Source organism: Python bivittatus, unplaced genomic scaffold (genome assembly GCF_059951505.1).
Source record: "Python bivittatus isolate LINGU-HERP-01145 unplaced genomic scaffold, Pbiv_v1 ctg000020_np1212, whole genome shotgun sequence".
Taxonomy (NCBI): Eukaryota; Metazoa; Chordata; class Lepidosauria; order Squamata; family Pythonidae; genus Python; species Python bivittatus.
In genome coordinates this window covers 27,196,090-27,216,051 of record NW_028277030.1, presented here as the reverse complement: position 1 = coordinate 27,216,051, position 19,962 = coordinate 27,196,090, and the positions used below count along the sequence as shown (strand labels likewise).

At 37.3% G+C, this 19,962-nt stretch overlaps 2 protein-coding genes across 11 annotated transcripts in view; one reads left to right on the top strand and one right to left on the bottom strand.

The window, feature by feature from the left end:
* The window catches only part of ASAP2 (ArfGAP with SH3 domain, ankyrin repeat and PH domain 2), a 111,617-nt gene extending 98,508 nt beyond the window's left edge, over window positions 1–13,109 (top strand). For 3 of the 7 annotated variants that reach the window (XM_088136386.1, XM_088136403.1, XM_088136417.1), the window contains 6 exons: window positions 2,480–2,641; window positions 3,552–3,711; window positions 4,700–4,764; window positions 5,294–5,403; window positions 6,863–6,985; window positions 9,362–13,109. In XM_088136386.1, coding sequence (XP_087992512.1) covers window positions 2,480–2,641; window positions 3,552–3,711; window positions 4,700–4,764; window positions 5,294–5,403; window positions 6,863–6,985; window positions 9,362–9,436 — 695 coding nt within the window. In that variant the 3' untranslated portion in view covers window positions 9,437–13,109. The remainder of the gene's footprint in view (window positions 1–2,479; window positions 2,642–3,551; window positions 3,712–4,699; window positions 4,765–5,293; window positions 5,404–6,862; window positions 6,986–9,361) is intronic. The other 4 variants (XM_088136394.1, XM_088136388.1, XM_088136410.1 and 1 more) reach the window with 4 other exon arrangements.
* Window positions 13,110–13,241: 132 nt separating this feature from the next.
* On the bottom strand, window positions 13,242–19,950 carry ITGB1BP1 (integrin subunit beta 1 binding protein 1). Of its 4 annotated transcripts, none has more exons than XM_007441065.4 (7): window positions 19,531–19,950; window positions 18,717–18,818; window positions 17,191–17,269; window positions 15,886–16,022; window positions 15,531–15,623; window positions 14,142–14,291; window positions 13,242–13,554 (listed from the first exon to the last, which is right to left on the bottom strand). In XM_007441065.4, the coding sequence occupies exons 2-7, from the start codon at window positions 18,786–18,788 to the stop codon at window positions 13,483–13,485; spliced, it is 603 nt and encodes a 200-aa protein (XP_007441127.1). In that variant the 5' UTR covers window positions 18,789–18,818; window positions 19,531–19,950; the 3' UTR covers window positions 13,242–13,482. The 4 variants fall into 4 exon arrangements, with proteins under 4 accessions (XP_007441127.1, XP_025030702.1, XP_007441126.1 ...); XM_025174934.2 differs by having other exon boundaries at window positions 14,142–14,303; window positions 19,480–19,948; XM_007441064.4 differs by having other exon boundaries at window positions 14,142–14,303; window positions 19,531–19,947.
* Window positions 19,951–19,962: the final 12 nt, after the last annotated feature.

Genomic DNA, 19,962 nt, shown 5'->3' with positions numbered 1-19,962 from the left:
AATTGAACAGAAGAGGAGCAAGAAAATACCCTTTTTTCACCCCCTACAAGTTGGAACTTTTCCATAGGTGGCCTAATGGATTTCATCTGATTTTCAACACAGCTTTGCAGTGTTGTGTAATTTATAAATAAGAGTAATCAGATATCAACCTTTTCTTAAGATCTTCCTTTTGGTTTAGTGTTTTCTTCTAGAAATGAGATTGAAGATCTGTTTAAAATCCAAAAGTACAGCATAAAGGACCAAGCTTAATAGCTGAAAATATCTGAGGTCACTTTGAAGTTTTCCCTTGGAGGGCTTTGTGTGCTTTCTGCTTTTATGCCAAGAATATGCAGTCATATGTCTCCTCCTTCATGAGGGCTGAGTGTATAAATCACTTGTTAAGAGCATAAAAAATGTATCTAATCCCTAACTGGAGGGATGCAAGAGGTCTTGAGTGTGTCAGGGTCATGGCTGTCTCTTTCCACTGATGGAGTGGAGGCTATATGTGCACTGTGTGTGTGTGTGTGTGTGTGTGTGTCAGTGCAAGGGGTGGGCTTGGGAACATGCCTTCATCATCCCTATATGTAGGCTGCATGTGAGCAGCAGCAACGTTCCCTAACTGGTTGATATGAAAAATGCTTCCAGTGCTGCTGGCTGTGTCTCTCTCATTTTTACGATTTTTAATATATTTTCTGCTCCTCCTACAAGAGAACATTGTCTCAATAAACATAGGGCATTTATGACAGCTATTCTGATAAAATGAGAGTTTGTAATTGCTCTGCTTATTGAGAGATTGAAAAAGTGGGACAGTGAAGCACTTTATAGATTGAATTACCTTTCAGAGGTAGCAGGTATGGGCATTGTGAAAGAAATGGATGATTGACGTGTTTTTTTCTCAGCTCTTGTTTCTTCTTCAGAAACAAACAAAAAAAAAGTTGGCAGAGCAGAACATTCAGCTTTCTGAATGGGGGATGCTTATACAACAGGGTAAGGAAGTTGTGGCCCTCTACATACAGGAAACTACCATTTCCTGCAGCCCCATCTAGTTCAGCCAAAGTAGTGGGATCCTGGGGTTTTTGGTACAACAGCACTGCTTCCACCTCCCTGTTAGAGAACATAGTACCGTACTTCTAGGAGCAAACTTTTCATTAATTAATATTTTGTGAGGACAAATAGCTAAAATAAAATCGCAGCATTTAAGGGTGCAGAGGCCCAGCCAAGATCAGCCTGGGTGTTATTTTCTTTTTCCTTGGTGATATACACAGTTTATGCTCTCAAGCTAAGTATGTCCTCTCAGCAAACTAGGCTGCTGCTTTTGCCTCATTAACTAACAAACTGTACAACTTTCCTTGCTGTTGTTACTGCTTTTCAAAACCTATTATTTCAATATGTTGGTTATCAGCAAAGTACTTCTTAGCTCTTGTTGGATCATCAGGGAAGAAGTGATTCACAAATTAACATATATAATTGCCTCACCTCACCAGCTGTGACATGGCCAGAAATCTCTAAGATACCTAATGCTACAGGAGGCAAAGTAGCCATTTGACTCGCCCATTCATTTCCTCATCTGTCATCTGCCCCCTTTACATATCTGTTTTGTGGCATATCTGGCAACCAATTTGCCACAGAAGGTGAAAAAAGAAATGATAGGAAGTGGGAGCAACCATCATTGCCTTGTCTGCCATCATATCATATCAGGAGACTTAAAGTTCCAGCTCATCAGCTGGGATAAGAGAAAGCAGTTGTTTTCCTTATACATCCTAACTCAATTGCCTGTTTTATCCATTTCCCTAAATAGCATGATTTATGTTACCATTTATGGTATTAACTGAATCGTCTTAAAATTGCACGAAAGCACCAATAATTCTGTGTTTAAAAAATGTGTTAAACAAATTGGATTAAGGAATATAGTTACATCTTGACGATGTGCCCTGTTGAAAATTATTGTTTGAAGGTAATATGACATTTTTGACTCCATAGAGCAATGGCTGCATGGACTAACTGGCACACACCTTATCCAGAAGCTCTGTTCCAACATTAGAAAAGCAGAGTGCTCTGCAGAACCTCATCCCCTCTGGGATGCCATGTCAGTAACTTTTTTGTTTGTTTCTGCAAATGAACATGATTTCAGAGTACAGTTCCTGGCCAACATGAATACAGTTGTACCAGTGAAGATGTTTGTGTTGCAAATGTTCATATTGAAAAGATGAATATTGTAGAGAAAGGACATTGCTGGAGCAATGTTGGCATGGGACATGGCACGTGGAGTTCTCAAATGTGAGGTATTCTGCATTTGTAATGCCTGATCCAGGCCTTGATGCCACATGATTCATGATAATGATACCTGTCAGAACAGGGCCTTAGAAATGGCCCAGTCCTTCTTTAAATCTGAAGTACATGTACTTCTGGATTGCAGCCAGTCCACTGAAGTAGAGCTATTTGCTCATTTCACAGCCAACTGTGATTATAATAATAATATAGTGTTCTCCTTTCTTTTTAGTTCAGTCTTCATTTCTTGGCAGTGCTGTTCAGACAACTTCTTCATCGAACACACTGTGGAAGACAAATTCTTTAGGAATGGAAAGCATAAGCAGGCAAAGGTCTTCATCAGATCCACCAACTGTCCATCCCCCTGTTCCACCATTGCGTGTAACATCTACAAGTATGTTTGCTCTTTTCCACTGCTTTCCTGGTTTTTGCTGCATCTAATCATGGTTGGCCTTGACTGTCCATTCCACAACTCATTCTTCTTTCTCTCTGGTGAACATAGGTTTGCTATCTTATTTTCTGAATATCAATAATTTCTTTCAAACAGAGCTGAGGACACAGTATTTCCAGGTAGCTTTGCAAAGAGTTCAGACTGTCCACACACACAGACACACACACACACACAAATATTATTTAATTATCCTGATCTTGCATTGGGATGATCTGCTAATGATTGCTTCTGAAATTATACTGGAGCTGTGTGTATTTCATGGAAAATATTATTAAAAACATGATGATGTTAAACACCTCTCATGAAGGTTAGTATGTTTACCAGCCATGGAATTACACCCTGCAAGTACCTTAAATTAATCAGTTTTCTGCTAGTTTAGCTTTCAGTGTATGATTTTCTAGAGAGACATCCATGATAGTCTCTTGCAGTGAAAACAAGAGGAGAATTTTGAAGAACTTGTGAGTGCATGCGTTCATTATATTTAATACTCAGTCCATACCATGTTAATGTAGTGGATTGTGGGTGGCTATACACGAGTGAATCTATTCAAATGAGATAAACTAAATACTTCTAATGTGTACAACAGCTAAGACCATGTATCATCAGTTTCTTACAATTCAATTCCCTTCACGTATATGCAGAAGTATTCTTATTTAATTGAATTCCAGAAAAGTTTATTTAGGATTGTAGCCTATTCTGTGACTTGAGCCTTAACTTTTGGTATAAAAGGAAGATTAATTATCTTCCTATTTTAAAATAAAACATGCTTTTAAAGCATTATGTTATTTGGAGGACTCATTTCAAGCATTCCAGCATTCATCATCAGATTACTATTGTACATGCATTTTTATAGACATCCTCTCTTCAGCACCTCCAGCTGCAAAGACAGCCTGTGTTCTTGAAGCTTTGAACCAGCAGTCAAAACAACCAACTATACCGCAGGCCAAACCCACGCCGCCGCCACTTCCTCCACAGCCTCCAAGTCGAATAGCTCAGAAAAAGCCTCTTTCTGGGTAATTTGTGAGATTTACATTCTAAAAGTTCTGTTAAAAAAAATATATATATATATGTATGTATGTATGTATGTATGTATGTATGTATGTATATGTATATATATACATACACACATACTCAAATTGTGGCCTGGATATTAAACTCTACTTATTATTTGCACTTTATGTTGAGTGGCTTCTCTTGAAGGTTTTGTCCTCTTGATTTAATTCATTCTCAAATGATGAGCAAGAGGAAGCTCTGATGAGACATTGGCAGGGGAAGGATAAGACTCAAAGCATTGGGGTGGGAGGTCAGCTTTAATAACAAAATCGTGAAAGTCCAATCTAGATTGCACCCCTTATTGCCACGAGAAAAAACATCAGACTAAACTGAACATCCTGCTTGAGCATATTAATGGTATAATGTTTATTTTTATCTGAATACCTGTCTTGTGAGCTTTAGTGGAGCCAATCAGAAGCAATGTTATAAATAAAAAGGCAACATGCTGGCCAGACCTTTCTCTAGAACAGATGGTCCCTATTACTGGTACAGTTAAACAGAGAAGTGTAGTTTGGGGGAAAAAATTGCATCTCCCCATGTGACATGCTTTCTCCAAAACTTCCAATTCATAGTTTGTTGTGCGTAGAGTACAGTTGAAAGAAGGAATAAAAAGGCAGTGGAAACGAGTACTGCTTCTAAGCTTTAGAGCAGCCTTCTTTAACTTAAGGCCTCTCCAGATATGTCAACTTGAATTTTAGAGTTCTCTAGGTAGAATGACCATTTCTGAACATTCTAGCTGTTGTTGCTGTTGTTATTTGTCAGATATTTATTTTAAGGAGATATTTAAGATATGGTTGAACATTTGTCAATATGTGTTAAAAGTGCCGTTCAGAATAGCATGCTGAATATGGTTTCAAAAAATAAATGGGATGATGATGGTGATGGTGGTGATGATGGGCTAAATGGGAGGCAATGATGGAGAGTAATCTTTGCTTCCCTCCTAAATAGGACTGACAAGTCATCCAACTTAACTAACAAGAGTAAGGGGCCTGGATCTCTGCAGCAGTCTTGTGGTAATTATTTTTAAAAATTATCTTGTTAATTTCTACTCCTCCAGGAGTAACTTTGGACTAATCAACAGGCTTATTTCATATGTAGCAAAAGGTGCATGAACTGACTTCACAGTGTGGGTTTTGGGGGAGTGCTTTATGCACAGAAGGGTTCCCTATAACAACAAAAACAGTATTTTCTCCATCAGAGTACATTTTTGGAGGCAGTGACTAATCACCCCAGCATTTTCTGGGTAGTTATAAAGAATGTATGGCAGAGAAGATAAGCATAAGGATTTTGCTAACAAAGGATTTGAGCAAGACATATATACCATTCTTATCTATATTTTAAAATTATGATTAGTACACGCTGAATTGCATCCTTGGTTCCGATTATATAGTTTAAGGGCTTTTGATGTGAGACATGATGTATATTTCTGTAGAGCTACAAAAAATGGCTTGGTGAACAAGACTAATGACATGAGAAAGTATCTAATAATAGAGCTATGTCTGTTATTTTCAAGTTAGCTTTAATTTTTTGTTTGTTTAATAGCAGTTGAGTCTTCCTCTGCATCTGAGACTGCTGGATCTCAAATTGCCCCTTCTACCAACATATCAGTTCCAATCCAACCTCCAGCACCAATGCCAAGGAAGTCCCAAATAGTAAGTAGTAAAGAAAATAGGTCATTCTCTTAAAAGGTTGTAGTTGGCAGTTCTCCATGCTAAAAGTTAAAGACATTGTATAGAATCTTAACTACTCTAAAAGGGGAAGGAATTTCTTCAGAATCCATTGGCCCTGTTTGCTACCCATTGAATACAGACACATTGTTTGGACTGAGAAACTAACAAGAAGGTATATTTGGATTTTTATGTATCACTTATTCTGGAAGAACTTTTACTTGAAATCACATGGAAGTCTCGGACTGTTCTAAAGAAAAGTGTTTGTATGTTGCAAATATAACTGCATATTGAACAAGCTGTGAAAATCTAGCCCAAATAGCGTCTTTGAACTGGGAGTTAACTATAAATAATAAATTACAACTATAATTTTGAATAACATAGCTGTATTTTATACCTATCCCATTGTAACTGTAAGAGATAAAACTTTGCATAGGAGAATAATATCTCTGCCCATCCCATGAGATCCAACAGAATGGATCCAGGTCCTTTTTATAAAACTGTGTCATCTGGCAGGACCCAGGAAATGAACCTTCTCCATCATAGCACCTGCTCTTTGTACATTCATATATATACCCTGAGATTCAGGTGGCCCCAACCTGTGGTCTTCCATAAGGCTTTGAAGACGTAGCTTTTCTCCTTGGGCAATTGGGCCAGTCTGCTAGATGAGTCTGTATGTAATGGTTAGAATATTGAATAATTGTGGGTTGCCCGTGGTTATGTCATGCTCTCTCTTGTGTTGTTTTTTATCTTGTTGGTTTATATTTTTGAGGTATTTTCTAGAGTTGCCAATATTTTGTGACACAGCTGCACAGTGTGTCATTTCAATTAACAGATGGCTGCTTAGAAAAGCAAACAAAGTAGTTACTCACTGAAATAACATTCAGCGAAATGTCCAGAATTTAAATAGCTCATCAGAAAAAAAAATCCTTTTACATGTTTCAGAAGGAGCTATATAACTTTTATCTATAAAGAGTGATGTCTTGCTTCTCAGAAATAGATGTGGTAACTCTTGACTTTAACTACTGTTCTGATTTTGAAATGATCATGGTTATGATGGAATGCTGTCAGAGAAGTGCAGTGAACAAAAGTGTTACCTTTGCTAGTAAGAGAAGTTGTACTAGAAGGCAAAAGTACATAAGAATACAAGCAGGGAAAAGTAATACGGTAAAGGTCATGCCTCAGCTGTAGTTCCCAGGTTTACTTGGCTATCCAAATAATTCTTTAAAAATTGACCTGAAACTCTGGAGAGCTGTTGCTACTCAATACAGACAACACTCATGTTAGACGGACCAGTAGCGGTTTTGGTACAAGGCTCTTTCCTGTGTTCTGCTACCTCTATCTGTTGGAGAAGAGACAATCTCTGTGGCCTATTTCTGTGGTGTCTGGTCTATGTTTTCAACACTGGGTTCCTTTTATACATCTTTCTCTCTGTTTATTACAGTCAAAAACAAAGCCCAAGAGAGTAAAAGCAATCTATAATTGTGTAGCAGATAATCCAGATGAGCTAACATTTTCAGAAGGTGATATCATCATAGTTGATGGGGAGGAAGATCAGGAATGGTGGGTAAGTATTATTTTCAGCTGAAGCTGGTAGGGGATTTAAAACCTGTAGTTTGCTATCTGTAGTTATAAAGCAACAATCCACAGAATTGACTTCCTAGACGAAGTAGTCTGTTTCAGAAGTGCCTACTATGAAATATGTGAACTTTATTTCTTTCTAATTTGAACTGGAGACATTTTTATTCCTTCCCTTTGTACAGAATTCATATCTGGATAGATCAGGAGTGGAGTACCTCTTGTCCTCTAGGCTTCCCCAGCCAGCCCAACCCAACCCAACCCTGCTATCCCCAGAACTCAGTGAAAGCTACCACTTAGGAACACTTATTTCAAGCTGCCTAGAGCACTTTCTAGTGGCAACTCCTAAAGGTTCCCCTTGCCTTTCGTGATGGGACGTGGAAAGGAAGTTCTCAGTTAGGTACTTCCACATTAAGTTGCACTGTTCTTTTTGCTGCTGCTGGGCTGTTTCCTGAACAGCTGGGAGTGAGACAGGTTGCAGAGCAGGGAGCCCACCCCCCCTCACCATTTAAACTCTCCTTCCTGCTCAGGCAAGGAAATTGGATCCTTGCCAGTCTAGTTGGGGCATCTGTATGTAAGTAGGGTAGGTGAATGAACAGCTGAATGGTGGGGTTGATGCAGTGTGCAAGCCTAGGCTAAAATGGAGTTGTGTCATTTGTGGCTCAGCATGTTGAAGGGAACCCAGCCATTGTCTTAGCATGTCATGTGAGCCAGCCATCGCATGTTGGTTTGGGTATAGAAGGTTATATGAACGTGGTAATTGTCTTTTGCTAATCTGGCTCAAAAGCTGTCGGTGATGGCATGTTCAGAGTGGAGAAGAGAGTTGATGCTGTGCCTAAATAGCTTGTTTTCTCCTTAATTTATGACAGAAATATTGCAGGAAGGCTAGTTCCCCCCAACAATTGACCTATACATTTTTACTGAGGATATAGTAAAGATCAGAAATTAGTATAAACTTCCTTTTGGGGGGAATTATTTTAATTCAGGGTCACTTTCCTTATAGGTCAATATATGTCTTGTGGTATTGAAGAAGGGAAATTTCATTTGCTGTATTCCCACAACATTGTTAACACATTCTATCACTAATGCAGTAAAGTGCCCATATCAGCGTTTCTGGTACCACATGATTACAATTCCTGGGTGAAAACTCCATTTTGGGAACAGAGTCCCCACCCATTTTCTCTAGGAAATTCCTGGTGTTCATCAAGCTCTTGTACCAGGAAAATAGTGGCAAAGTTTCATTATATTGCTGGTCCTTAATGCATTGGTCAAGGAGGAAGCTGGAAAGGAAAGGAAGAGGAGGGGAAGTGACCAAGCTCCAACCCCTAATTCTCATAAATATGTGCAGCTACCACTTACCTTGTGCAACTACAACTTATTTTGGCAGCCTATCCCTAGAGTGGCTCTTCTCTCTAGCAGTCTATTTTCCAGCACAACTGCTGCTTCACAGATCTCTGCTTAGCATCAGCCCCTCCGCCAACAAAGCCAAGACAGAAGAAGACAGGCTTCCAGAGGAAGCAGTGAAAAAGCTCTCTTTCCATCCTCCCCTCTTTCCATCCTGACTGCCAGACCAATTCTCCTAAAATGGCTCATGAGAAGAAAATATGCTCCAACTGTTTGCAAGAAAAACAGAGCCTTTAATGAAGGATAAGAGCAACAGCAGGCATCTTGCACAGAGGTGCAAGATTAACAACTTAGGAAGTAGAGAAAGGAAGACCATAGGAACATACACAAGTAACCATGGGCACATCCTTGTTGTTTTTACATTTGGGAATGTTTTCAGAGCTTAAGCAGAAGGGTCTTCTCAAAGGAAAGTTAACATCATCCTGTGCAAGACTGGATATGATCTGGACTAAGTCAATTCCCTCTGACTGAATCCTTTTAATTCAAGGATTATTTGAATTAGGTCAATTGGTGCTAACCTGACCCTCTCATCTTTCCCCCTCATTGGCCCAGTTGTGTGTTGTGAATTCAGTATTTGAAACTTCAGAATAAACATTGTTTTTAAAGGAACAATAGCAATTGTTATATTTTCAGATATAGATGGGAACACCTCTGGGAAATGAGTCAACACAAAAATACCTGGATGAAAATTTATTTTAAAAAATCAACGTCCTTTAAATAATTTAAGTTTAAGATGGCTAAAAAGAACTGAGAATATGTTAAACTTGTTTTATTAGTTGTCATTATTGTGAATTGGAAATAAAGCTACATTACTACTTATGTCAGAGATCATTTGATTGCTGTGCTTTAGCATTTGTACGTGGCTACATTTTGGACAATGGACTTTGGACTTTATGTGAGTGCCATTTATTTCCTGAAAAATGTATCTCTTTACTACTCTAAAATATGTTCTCTTTTTCAGATTGGGCATATTGATGGAGATCCTAACCGGAAAGGTGCTTTTCCTGTATCATTTGTGCACTTTATTGTGGATTAAACAGCTCCCTGCAAGTGGAGAGAGATTCCCTTTCTAGATTTCATTGGGACTCCCTGTTCATCATCAGGTGCCTCACTGGGATAATTCATGACAACATGGTTGACTCTTCATTATTGCAGTTCTTAAAAGTATTTTCCATGGGAGTTTTATAACAACAGAGCCACTCAAAAATTTTCATGATGATTGGTGAAAGCTACAAAAACACAAGATCCCAAATCCATGAAAATGTGAAAGGCATATTAACAGAGCTAGAAAATTAATGCCTTGAATGCACTAATATGTTACATTTTAGTGCCAATTTCAAGCTAATAAGTATTTAACTTCTGTGGTGATTGTGGCTTTTGAGATCAGTCTCAGGACAGTGAATTGAAAATTCAAACTTAATTTTAAAGAAATACAGTCTCTCTTGGTTTTACTTAGTACATTAAAACATTCTGAAAAAAAAAAAAAGAACTTCCCCTTGCTTGTGGCATGGTGGAGTTTCTTCTTATCCTTGTCCACAGCCATCTGCAAGATTTATTGACCAGGGAAGGTGGGGAGAAGTCTTTTGCAAAAGATTTCTAAATAGCAATCTCAATCATATTTGTTTTTTAAATGCATGGATGGAAAGGACTGAAAGTGATAGAAATCCAACCTTATTTAATGTCCTAGTGATAATCTAAGCACATTTGAGGAAACCTGTGCAAGTACATTCACATAGCATGCATTTCTGTTACAGAAAAACAAATCCAGAAACCTCAAATAAGATAGATAAGCATTAAGTGTTGCAAGAAAATCCATCTCCTACTGAAGTCTGTTGAAAAAGGGTTATTGATGCACAGGAACAGAGTATCAGAACACCGAATTGGTGAGGAATATGTGCTTGAAAATGACTCTGCTTTAGGCAGCAGCATTGGCAAGCTTAAAATTTTGAGTCCAATGAAAGGTCAAAACCTGCTACATAGCAAGAGTTAAAAAGTTTGGGATCTAATAACCCAGTCCAATTTTCCCATTAGTTCAATAGCCTATGTTTTCTTATGATTGTTTGTACTGGCACAAATGGAGGTCTGAGTACCTTTACTTTGTTAATAGGGTTTAATATTTTATACCTTTGTAATACAAAGGAAGAAATTAGGAATATTTATCACTTTATGGGGAAAAGAAAGAAGGTATTATTCTCCCTGCCAACCTCTCCTTGTGCGTAAAGTCGGGGGAAAAGCTTTAAGATAAAGCAGTCCAAGGAAAAAATGCATGTGGCTGTTGGGTGTATCTCAGTGGAAGGCTGCCTCCAAAGGCTGCTGCTCCAGATTCCGGTAGAATAGATTAAACAGAAGTTGAATCTCCTGGGAATGGACCAGGATACTTTTCTCTTTCCCCCAGAGAAATGTAGTTAAAGACAAAAGGCTTTTGGTTTTCTAACCGCAACCTCCCTATTATGGAGAAATGGAGCTTGTGGTATATATTTAGAGAATGCATTTTTTTTTCCTAACTGGCATTTTTTTTTTAGGAAAAAGGAAAATTATGCTGCTTTCTATGATTTGTGTGCATAAACCTACCCAGGGAATATAATTTTTCATAATGTTGGAATGCTGGAAATTACAGCTTCCTTGGAGCAGCATACACAAGTAATATGCATAAATATTCATGAAGATGCTTGGTTAGGAAGGTCCTCAGTTGCATTGAAGAAATATTTTAGTAATTTGATGTGTAGATATTTTAAAACCTGAAATCTGATTACCTCATTTTATAAATATGAGGTCATAGTTTTCTATACTAAATATGCAGTTAATAAATATTTTATGCCATACAATAACTACCCTTGAGGTAAACGGGGGGGGGGGGGACGGGACCCATGACAATACTGCTGATAAATTTAAATGGGAAATAGTTTATGAAATATTACTTACAGTCCTTTTCTTTGAAAACAAGTTGTAAAGCACATAGTGGTATGTTCATACAGAGATTGCTGTGGTCAACAGTGTAGTAGTCACTGATCCAAACGGTCCTGTGCTAAGGTAAACATTGCTGTCCTGCAAGCAGTTCTGTCTGTTTGTGGACTTGCACTGTGTACTGAAATATATTCTAGAACATGGTAGTTAACACTGTTAATAATTGTGAATAGATTTCATAATTCAAAATGAATAGACTCTTACAGAACATAGCTATGTCCTTTTAATGTTTGTATATTGTGATATTGTAACGGTTTTTATTTTGCATATGCTACCAAAAATGTGCACCGGTAGCATAGAATAGAATATCAATGTCCAGGTCACATTGGCTTTGATCACAAGTTTTGTGACTATTGTATCTCTAGATTTATCAAGAGAACTTTGAATTTCTGACACAGAAATTATGTATATATTGGCTAACATAAGTGGAAACAGATGGGGGAAGAGCCCTTTCGTATATTTATATTGGATGGGGGGAAATGCTGGATCTCAATATTTCTGTTGCCTTGCTGAAGTGGTACATTTGAGGCAATTTGCCAGATGTATTGATGCAAATCAGTTGGCCGATATTAAGAACAATATGAGTGGTTGCAGTGCGATGGAGGGGGAAACTGGAATATTTTCAAGCTAGTTTTGTTGTATGTTTAAAGCTAAGTCTGCATATTCAAAGTTCCCATTGAATATATGTATATTAGAAGAATAGTTTGCCACTACACATTTATTCAGATGCTGATTAATTCAGTTGGGTTTTGACTCTTTATGTTTATATACCTGGCAAACTCTAGGAAATAATTTCACACGTTATTTTGCACATTACATACAGTGTTTAACACAGAATCTGTCAACAACTATGTGCAAAGTAGCCTTTTGAAGCTTCTTTACCCTCAGATTTCACATTGGGTAGGATCCAATGAACTGTACTACATATGTATACCAGAAGATGCTTGGGCTAAAATGGTTTTCCAATGCCAAAACTTCTTTTGAAACCAAGGAGACCATCAAATATAGAATGTATCATATATGTAGCTCTGTCAGACAAAAAAATAAATTTCATTAATTTGCCTAAAGATGCGATTTACCTGAAGAACATGGTTGGAGCTCAATTTGGAAGCTTTCGGATATCCTGTAAAACACTTGATTATGGCTACTAGACAATCTTAAATAAGAGTATTTTCTCACGCTACATCAGTATGATGGCAGTAGGCTTGTAAGAAACATTTCTATTTTAAAATACTGTTTCTGTGACATGTGACATTAAGTCATAACTGGTTAGGTAATCTGGATTTTAAAAAAAAAATACACAGAACTCTCTCATTCAGACTTCATGACCAACAACAGAGGTGGCAATATTCAACAAACTGTTACCAAGCACATAAGATTACTGTGTTAACCATTTTTAAAGGAGCATAAGACACTTAAAATGCAGTTCAGAATGCTACTTGAGATGTATAATTTTGTGATGGTTTTGACTGTTTAGTTGCAGAGCAACTGTATACATTGTATAACCTAAAATCATTTCTTATTTTTAGTGTCTGGAGGCAGTGATTTATAATTGGAGCATGATTAATTTTACTTCTGTTAAATCAGTCATTAGACTGAAAAAATAAACTACTTTAAGCCTCCTATTGCCTCTTTGTGTTTGTGTGAAAGAAAGATCCTTAACAAATTGAGAGTTTTGGAATAAAATGAGTGATATTCCAAATGTTTAGAGTTTGTAAATCTAATAAAAAATCTGGCCTTCCTAACTCTGATCTTACATGATATGCTTATTTTTATGACTTTAACCAGTTAAGAAAAATGTTAAATAAGACATATTTCAGTAGTGAAATGTGCATAGAACTAAGGTGATTTAGAAAGCACAGTGAATATCCAGAAGATACTTCATCAATTTTTTATTCAGATTTATGAAATGTTAAAATAATGTAATTTAGCATTGGGTGAATTTTTGGTCCATTGTTTAAAAACACAAATGTTATTGACAAAATTGTATTTTATTTGAACATTATACCCAAACATTTTTAAAAATTAATATTTTGGAGCAGTTGTGAACTTTTTTCTCCAGTTGTTGAAGTCATAGCAAGAAGAACTTCCTTTTCAGGATGATGTACGATACAGTATTCAGGACTTTTCTGATGTTAACACTGAGTCAAAGGCTGTGGACAGTACCTTACAAATAGCTTGTGCTTGTTCCTGCATTTTAGAAAATAATAATAAGCTGTTTGTTTTCACCAGCATACAAAACCTTTTAATGTTACAGGACGTCCTCCTTCAATTTCCAGCTGAAGAATGCTTATTATGTGCAATAGGGAGTCAGTACAAGAATATAACTTGTGAATATAAAAGTTAAGAGCAGGATTGATTTAATGTTCAACTGATCATTAATGACTGATTTAATGATCAAATATTGTTAGGAGAGGAACAGCACAGGTTGTAATGACTGTACTGTTTCTCTATTATTAATCCAGGAGTGGAATAATATATCCTCCAAGTGATGTGGACTACAACCCTTACATTTTCTTTCCATTGGCTCTGCTGGCCAGGACAGATAACAGCTGGCATCAAAGCATCCAGAGGGTACCAGGCTACTTACTCCTGTCACAATCCTGCTCCTGCATAAGTTTATATGGTATCCAAAAGCTTAAACCAATTCTGTCACATTTTGGTCTAGTACATATATTGGGGCATAATGCAGAAGAATTAGCACAACATACATTAAGCAGAATCTTGTCAAGAGTGGGTGGTAGGTGGCTTTTTAAAAAACTACACAGAAATCTTACCAAACTATTGCACTGGTAAATCCAAAGACTATATTCCTCAAAGTTTGTATCTGTTGTCTTCAAAGCCAGTAAACTCTTCCCTGCTCCTAAGCCATCATCGTAGCAGACCATCCGGACAATTAGGTAGAGTGCGTGTCTATGCAAAACATCCTGAAAGTTCCACTAATTAATTTAAATTATCATGAAAGAGAGAAAAAAAAGACACCGTATCACCAGTACTTCCAAATCCTCAAAGTTAGCCTTTGGAAAGAGACTGTTGTCCTATGCCTTATTTAGGGAAATAATAATTATGAGGAGTTATTCATAGACTAGCAAAACTTATCTCCTTTATCAGTAAGGTAGTGATGACAGTTCACATTTTTAGGAGCTTAGATTAGTGTTGTAGTTAAGGCAGCTAATACTGTACTGAAATGTATGGTGCATCTATTTAACTATAAATGGTGAGAGAAATAAAAAAAACTAGCTATCCATCTCTTGAGAAAAGAAATTCCTTTTCTCCAGTGATAGGTGAGGGACACAAGATGGGACAGAACCATCAATGTGTAATTACTTTTGGAAGGAAATAATGTTTGCTTTTCTTTGGGGATAAGGCACTCACTAAAAGTCCCTAGGAAATTCCAGCCACATATCATCTGATCCAGTATTACATATCCAGAGAACTAGAAAATCCATAACTTCAGACAAGGAGAAGTTCAAATTACCCTGGGGGGTGGGGAAAGCCTAAAAAGAGAAACCCACAAAGCAAAGCTCAATAACCCAGTGACAGGTAATCTCTCAGGGAAAAGAGCAATAGAAAACGGCATGGGCAGATAGAATGAATGGAATATTCTGAAAGAGGACTATCATTCCATGGCAACATTGTCATTGCAACAATGCAGACCCCATTTTTATAGCCCTCGTGGACTCAAATCTGCAATCAAGCTTGGAATAAGACTCCAATAGTATCTTTACTGTGTTTAAACCAGATGCAGATGATCCTTTTCAGCTGAAAGGTTTTATTTTAAATACTTTGAACTTCATGGGGTAGAGGTGGGGCAGTTTCTGAGTCAATAGGCCTAAAAAAACTGGCTCACTTCTGGATGGAATTTAAAGTGGAAATGGATGCATTTTGCCCCTCAGAGGCTTCATGCATTCATTTTCATCCTTGTTTCAATAAACTTTAGTAGTTCTCAAAACATTTTAAAAAAAAGTCAGCAACACAACCCAGAATGAGGCCTAGGACCACAGAATGCCATCCCTGCTTCAACAAGTTATACGTAAACTTGCTATTGTAGAATCTGGAAATTATCTGCCTTGCCTTTTTTTTAAACATGCAGAGGAAGGATAATAGAATTTATATTGCTCATCTAACCATACCAATAGCATCTTTTAAAACCATTCATTACTTACATACTGGTCCAATGTTGTGACTTTAATACCATATTTGGAAACTCCCATAATAAATTCTTCTTCCCCAGGAACAAAGGGCAGCTTTCCATCTTGCTTTGGAAAGAAACAAAAATGGTATTCTGACATGAAAGCATAAATAGCAAGTTATTATACCTACATTCTTGAGACAGTTGATGAAACAAGTACTTTACATAAGCTAAGCCCAATGTAGTTTATTTGATTTTGCTTTGGAGTATTATAAGAAGCCTGTCATTATGGTTTGTGAATTTTGGTTTATGGCTTATGTCATGCAAATCCATTCAATTCATTTAATAAATCATGATTAAGTATCTTAGCCAGAATAGTCACTCTTTACCTGTGCCACATCTATATAGTTAATCAAATCCAGTGGTCCCTCTAAAGTCTTGCTTTCGTCAAGCTTCAGTTTTTCAATGGCACCAACATATTTCACTCTAAATTCAGCACAAGTATCTGAATTGCTGTTACTCTGACCTATAAAGAAACACACAGTTAAGCACACATCTAAGTCATTTTTAATGATTAACAAACTGCTTGGGACATTAAAATTAAAACGGAGTCAGGTTCATGACCTATCCCACATAATTGAACTAAGATTTAGTAGCATTATACCACAATGTTCTCAAAACTGCTGGTGTTAATACTGGAAAAGTCCATAGGAGAAAAGGTACTTAACCCTTTATCTCTAAATCAAAGTCACCTTTAACCATTATTTTCACAGAACTCACTTTAGAACCATGATGGAAGAGGCCTTGTAACCACTTCAGTTCAGTGCCTTATTCAGTCTAGAACGTAAAAGATCTAGAGCATTCCTTAACAGTCTAGCCTTCGCTTGAAAATCTCTGAGAAAAATATCCTAATCACTCAAGTTATTAGCTTCATTGACAAACTATATTTTTCTTAAGAAGTTTAACCTAATAGTCAACTGAAATCTACCCCACTACAGTGGAGAATCTTTGCCCACTTCTATGGAGCACTTCCATTTGGGAAGCATTGTGTCTTCTCAAGAATCAAGGCTCAATAAACACAGTTTTTTAGATATCTCCCCATAGGACTAGTCTTCCATATTTATTTGATTGATTGATATGTTCACCCAATTCATAAAAGCAACCCTAGGGAGCTTAAATTGGTTAGAAACATAAAAATAGAACTAAAAACAAAACATAACAAATATCCAGAACAGAAGAATAACAACAAAATAACTGAGGTCAACCATTGCATATTCCATTCAATATTTTTATATTTCTAGATGGGATTATTCTACATTCTGACCCAATGCCCAAGGGAAGAACCAGGTTTTCAGTGCCTTGCATAAGGCCAGCATATTCTCAATGACCTTCATTGCCTTTCTCTTAACCCACTGTAATTTGCCTTCTTAAAATGGGTGTTCAGAGCTGGCTAGTGTCACTCAGATGCAATTTCATAGTCCTTGTGTGCATTATTTTAAACCTGCACAGTACAATGTATCTGAAATCCTCTAAACCCCAGCTGGGAGGATCATAAGGATATAAATATTTTCTCTGCTTTAAAAAATATGCCAGATGTAGAAATCCCTACGTACAGTAGCAGATTGTTTTAAATACTGTACTCAGCTACATAGTCTTACAGATATAAAGCCTTTATACAGCCATCAGTTTCATACCTGAACTCTTTGTGGAGTCTGTATCCAGACTAGCAACAGTACTAGATCTTGAAAGACCTCCAAGGCTAGAGTCCACTGACTGGATAAGGAAAAATATGAAGTTATTCAGGTCAAACTTTTTTTTTTTTTTTAGAAAACTGCTTTATTAAATGAAAACCACATTAAACCTAGAACACCATATGTGTTCTAATTATTTAACAGATGATAGCTTTTCAATATGGGCTTTTATTTAATTCAGCTGGCAAGATAAAATTCTTTTCTCAGATTCACCAAAACCAAACAGAAAATAATGAGATCTTGATATGAAAGTTATATTTAGTCATCATAGGGTCCAATCACTACTTGGTAGAAAAAACAACACCTAATCAATATTATATGTGTTGAGTTTTTTAAATGATCAAAACGTGCATTTATTATTATGGAAATGAGCCTAATGAGAACCTTCCTCCTCTGACATTCACCTATAGTAAAACCACCAGGAGGAAATTAAAAGCTTTCACTTCTATTTTCAGTTAACCACAGAGTTTTGCCTGAGTCCTAAACCAACATTAACTTTGGTCCACTGAAACAACCCGGTTTTATAAATTTTTTTTTAATTTAGCGAACTATAGCAAAATAGAGATAATTTTGCCCAGGTTCACAGATAATATGAACTAATTAAAAATTAAAAATTTGAAACAAAATATGCTGGAAGAAGAGAAGAGTGGGGATGCATGATTCCCCTCCCTCGCCCAAGCCAGCAACATCTGCAGCAAACCAAGATCACACTAAAATGATACCTGAGTCAACATGATGCAAATCCCACCCTTACATACTGTACTTGCATCTTGCATCTTAATACATTAGTTGTATTTTACTCTCCCCTGCCTTACCCCACCCTGCTGAAGCCCGTGGCAGAGATTCACTTTGCCACATTCCATTACAATGAACATCGCTGATATTCTGAACATAGCCATAGCCTTCCACAATCCCCTTCTTTTTAGTACTGTCGTAAAATTGTTCTGAAAGAATCCTCACACACACACACAAAATCTAAGCAATATTTCATTCATCATTTATAATCCATTCTCAGCAATTCCTCCATGTCATTAGCATATAAAAATGGGCAGCTTATCTTAACAGTTCAACAGTACAGAAGAAATATTTTATTTAGCCGATTTACTTAAGCAAAAACAAAATTAATCTCTTTAGGAATGATGCCCTTGGTTGAAACAATACTGTGTATTTGACTACTCAGAAACCCCAGACTAGCATATAACTCTCTGAAATGTATATTCCACTCTAACTTCACAAAAAGTGTGTTCAACCCTTGCTAGCTTTTGAAAACAGGGTCAGGTGCTTGGTGTCCTCAAAGTGGGGATACCAGTTTCTTGTATTACTGGCTGTTGATTGGAGTTAATGGGAGCTGAAATACCACACCCCTGGAGCAAAAGTGAACAAAATCACATCCGGACAACCCGTAGAGAGAACAGGTGGTATTTTAAGATGCGCTTTCTTAAAATAAAAATGTATCAAGTATATCTTACTTTGCTTTTAGTACTGATTTCACTGCTTTGTGAGCTGCTGCTGCTATGCCGCTTTTTCCCTTTTCTGAACATTATTTTTTTGATATAGAATCAAAACCAATGCTGTAAAGAGAGAAAAGAAAATCCTGTTTCTCATACTATTGAAAGTGCGGTCTTAAAAACATATACTTGAACTTTGCACAGATGTCCAACCGCATTTGGGATAGAACTCAAATTGCCAAAAGAATATAGAGAGCAGCAATCAACTGGGGTAAATATGCCTCAATATTTACCTTCAACAGAGTAGATATGTCAAAACCAGTCTACACCAATATTCTTTGACCAACTAGATGCCTTTAAGAGGCTGAGAAGCAAAATATGAGCAAATGTCATCTGCTTGTTATTAACTCAATTTAAATTTCCTCTGCAAGAGACTGTATACAGACCTATCATAGCAAATAACTATTGACGTAAAGGTTGGATTTGTACAGCCCAGTCCCCAATGGTTAATTTAACCCCAGTTAATTCAATGATCCAATTTTCGGGATTTGTATTACGACTGAACCATACCAGTCACACAGGAGGGTTTATAGAGTGCACCGACTAAAACGTCTACTAGCTTGTTCTTCAGTGAGTTGTGCGAACGCTGTTAAAGTTTAACACCAAAGCTCAGGGTTTGAAGAATATCTCCCTGATTAAAAATTAATCAGGCAACGTTGTTTGAAAAGCTCCTACAGCTATATAACCGTGGCTGCAAAGAGAGGAAGCAAATAATCCCACTTACTTTCCAAATATTTTATTCATGATATAGTTATTTCAGGGTAGGGAAACTTGCCTTCTCTTTTCCTCCTTTTGCTTCTGAGCTCCGAAAATCTGCATCACAGGTAGAAATCCAGCCGGTGAAGCCTGTCCGCATCACCGCCTCACCAGGTGGATGAAGCAATCCCAACAGAAGAAACCGATTGGTTCAAATTTTTCCAGGAAAAAGAAAAGGAGGAAAAAACTACCCTATTCTACAGACCTACGAAGATAACAGAAACATCACCTCTTTCTGAGCTCAAATATTTTTCCACTCGGCATCACCTCCAAAGTCTTCCCCGCGTATACGGACCGACTCCTCCATGTCCGGGCGGTGAGAGGCGTACCAATAACATCAGGGGCCAGAGCAGCCCCACTCCTCCTCCTCCTTCCGGGTACCACCTATTATACTAAGGAACTTCCGACCCTTGTCCTTCGCTCTCTTTCTCCCGCTCTAGGAACGGCTAGA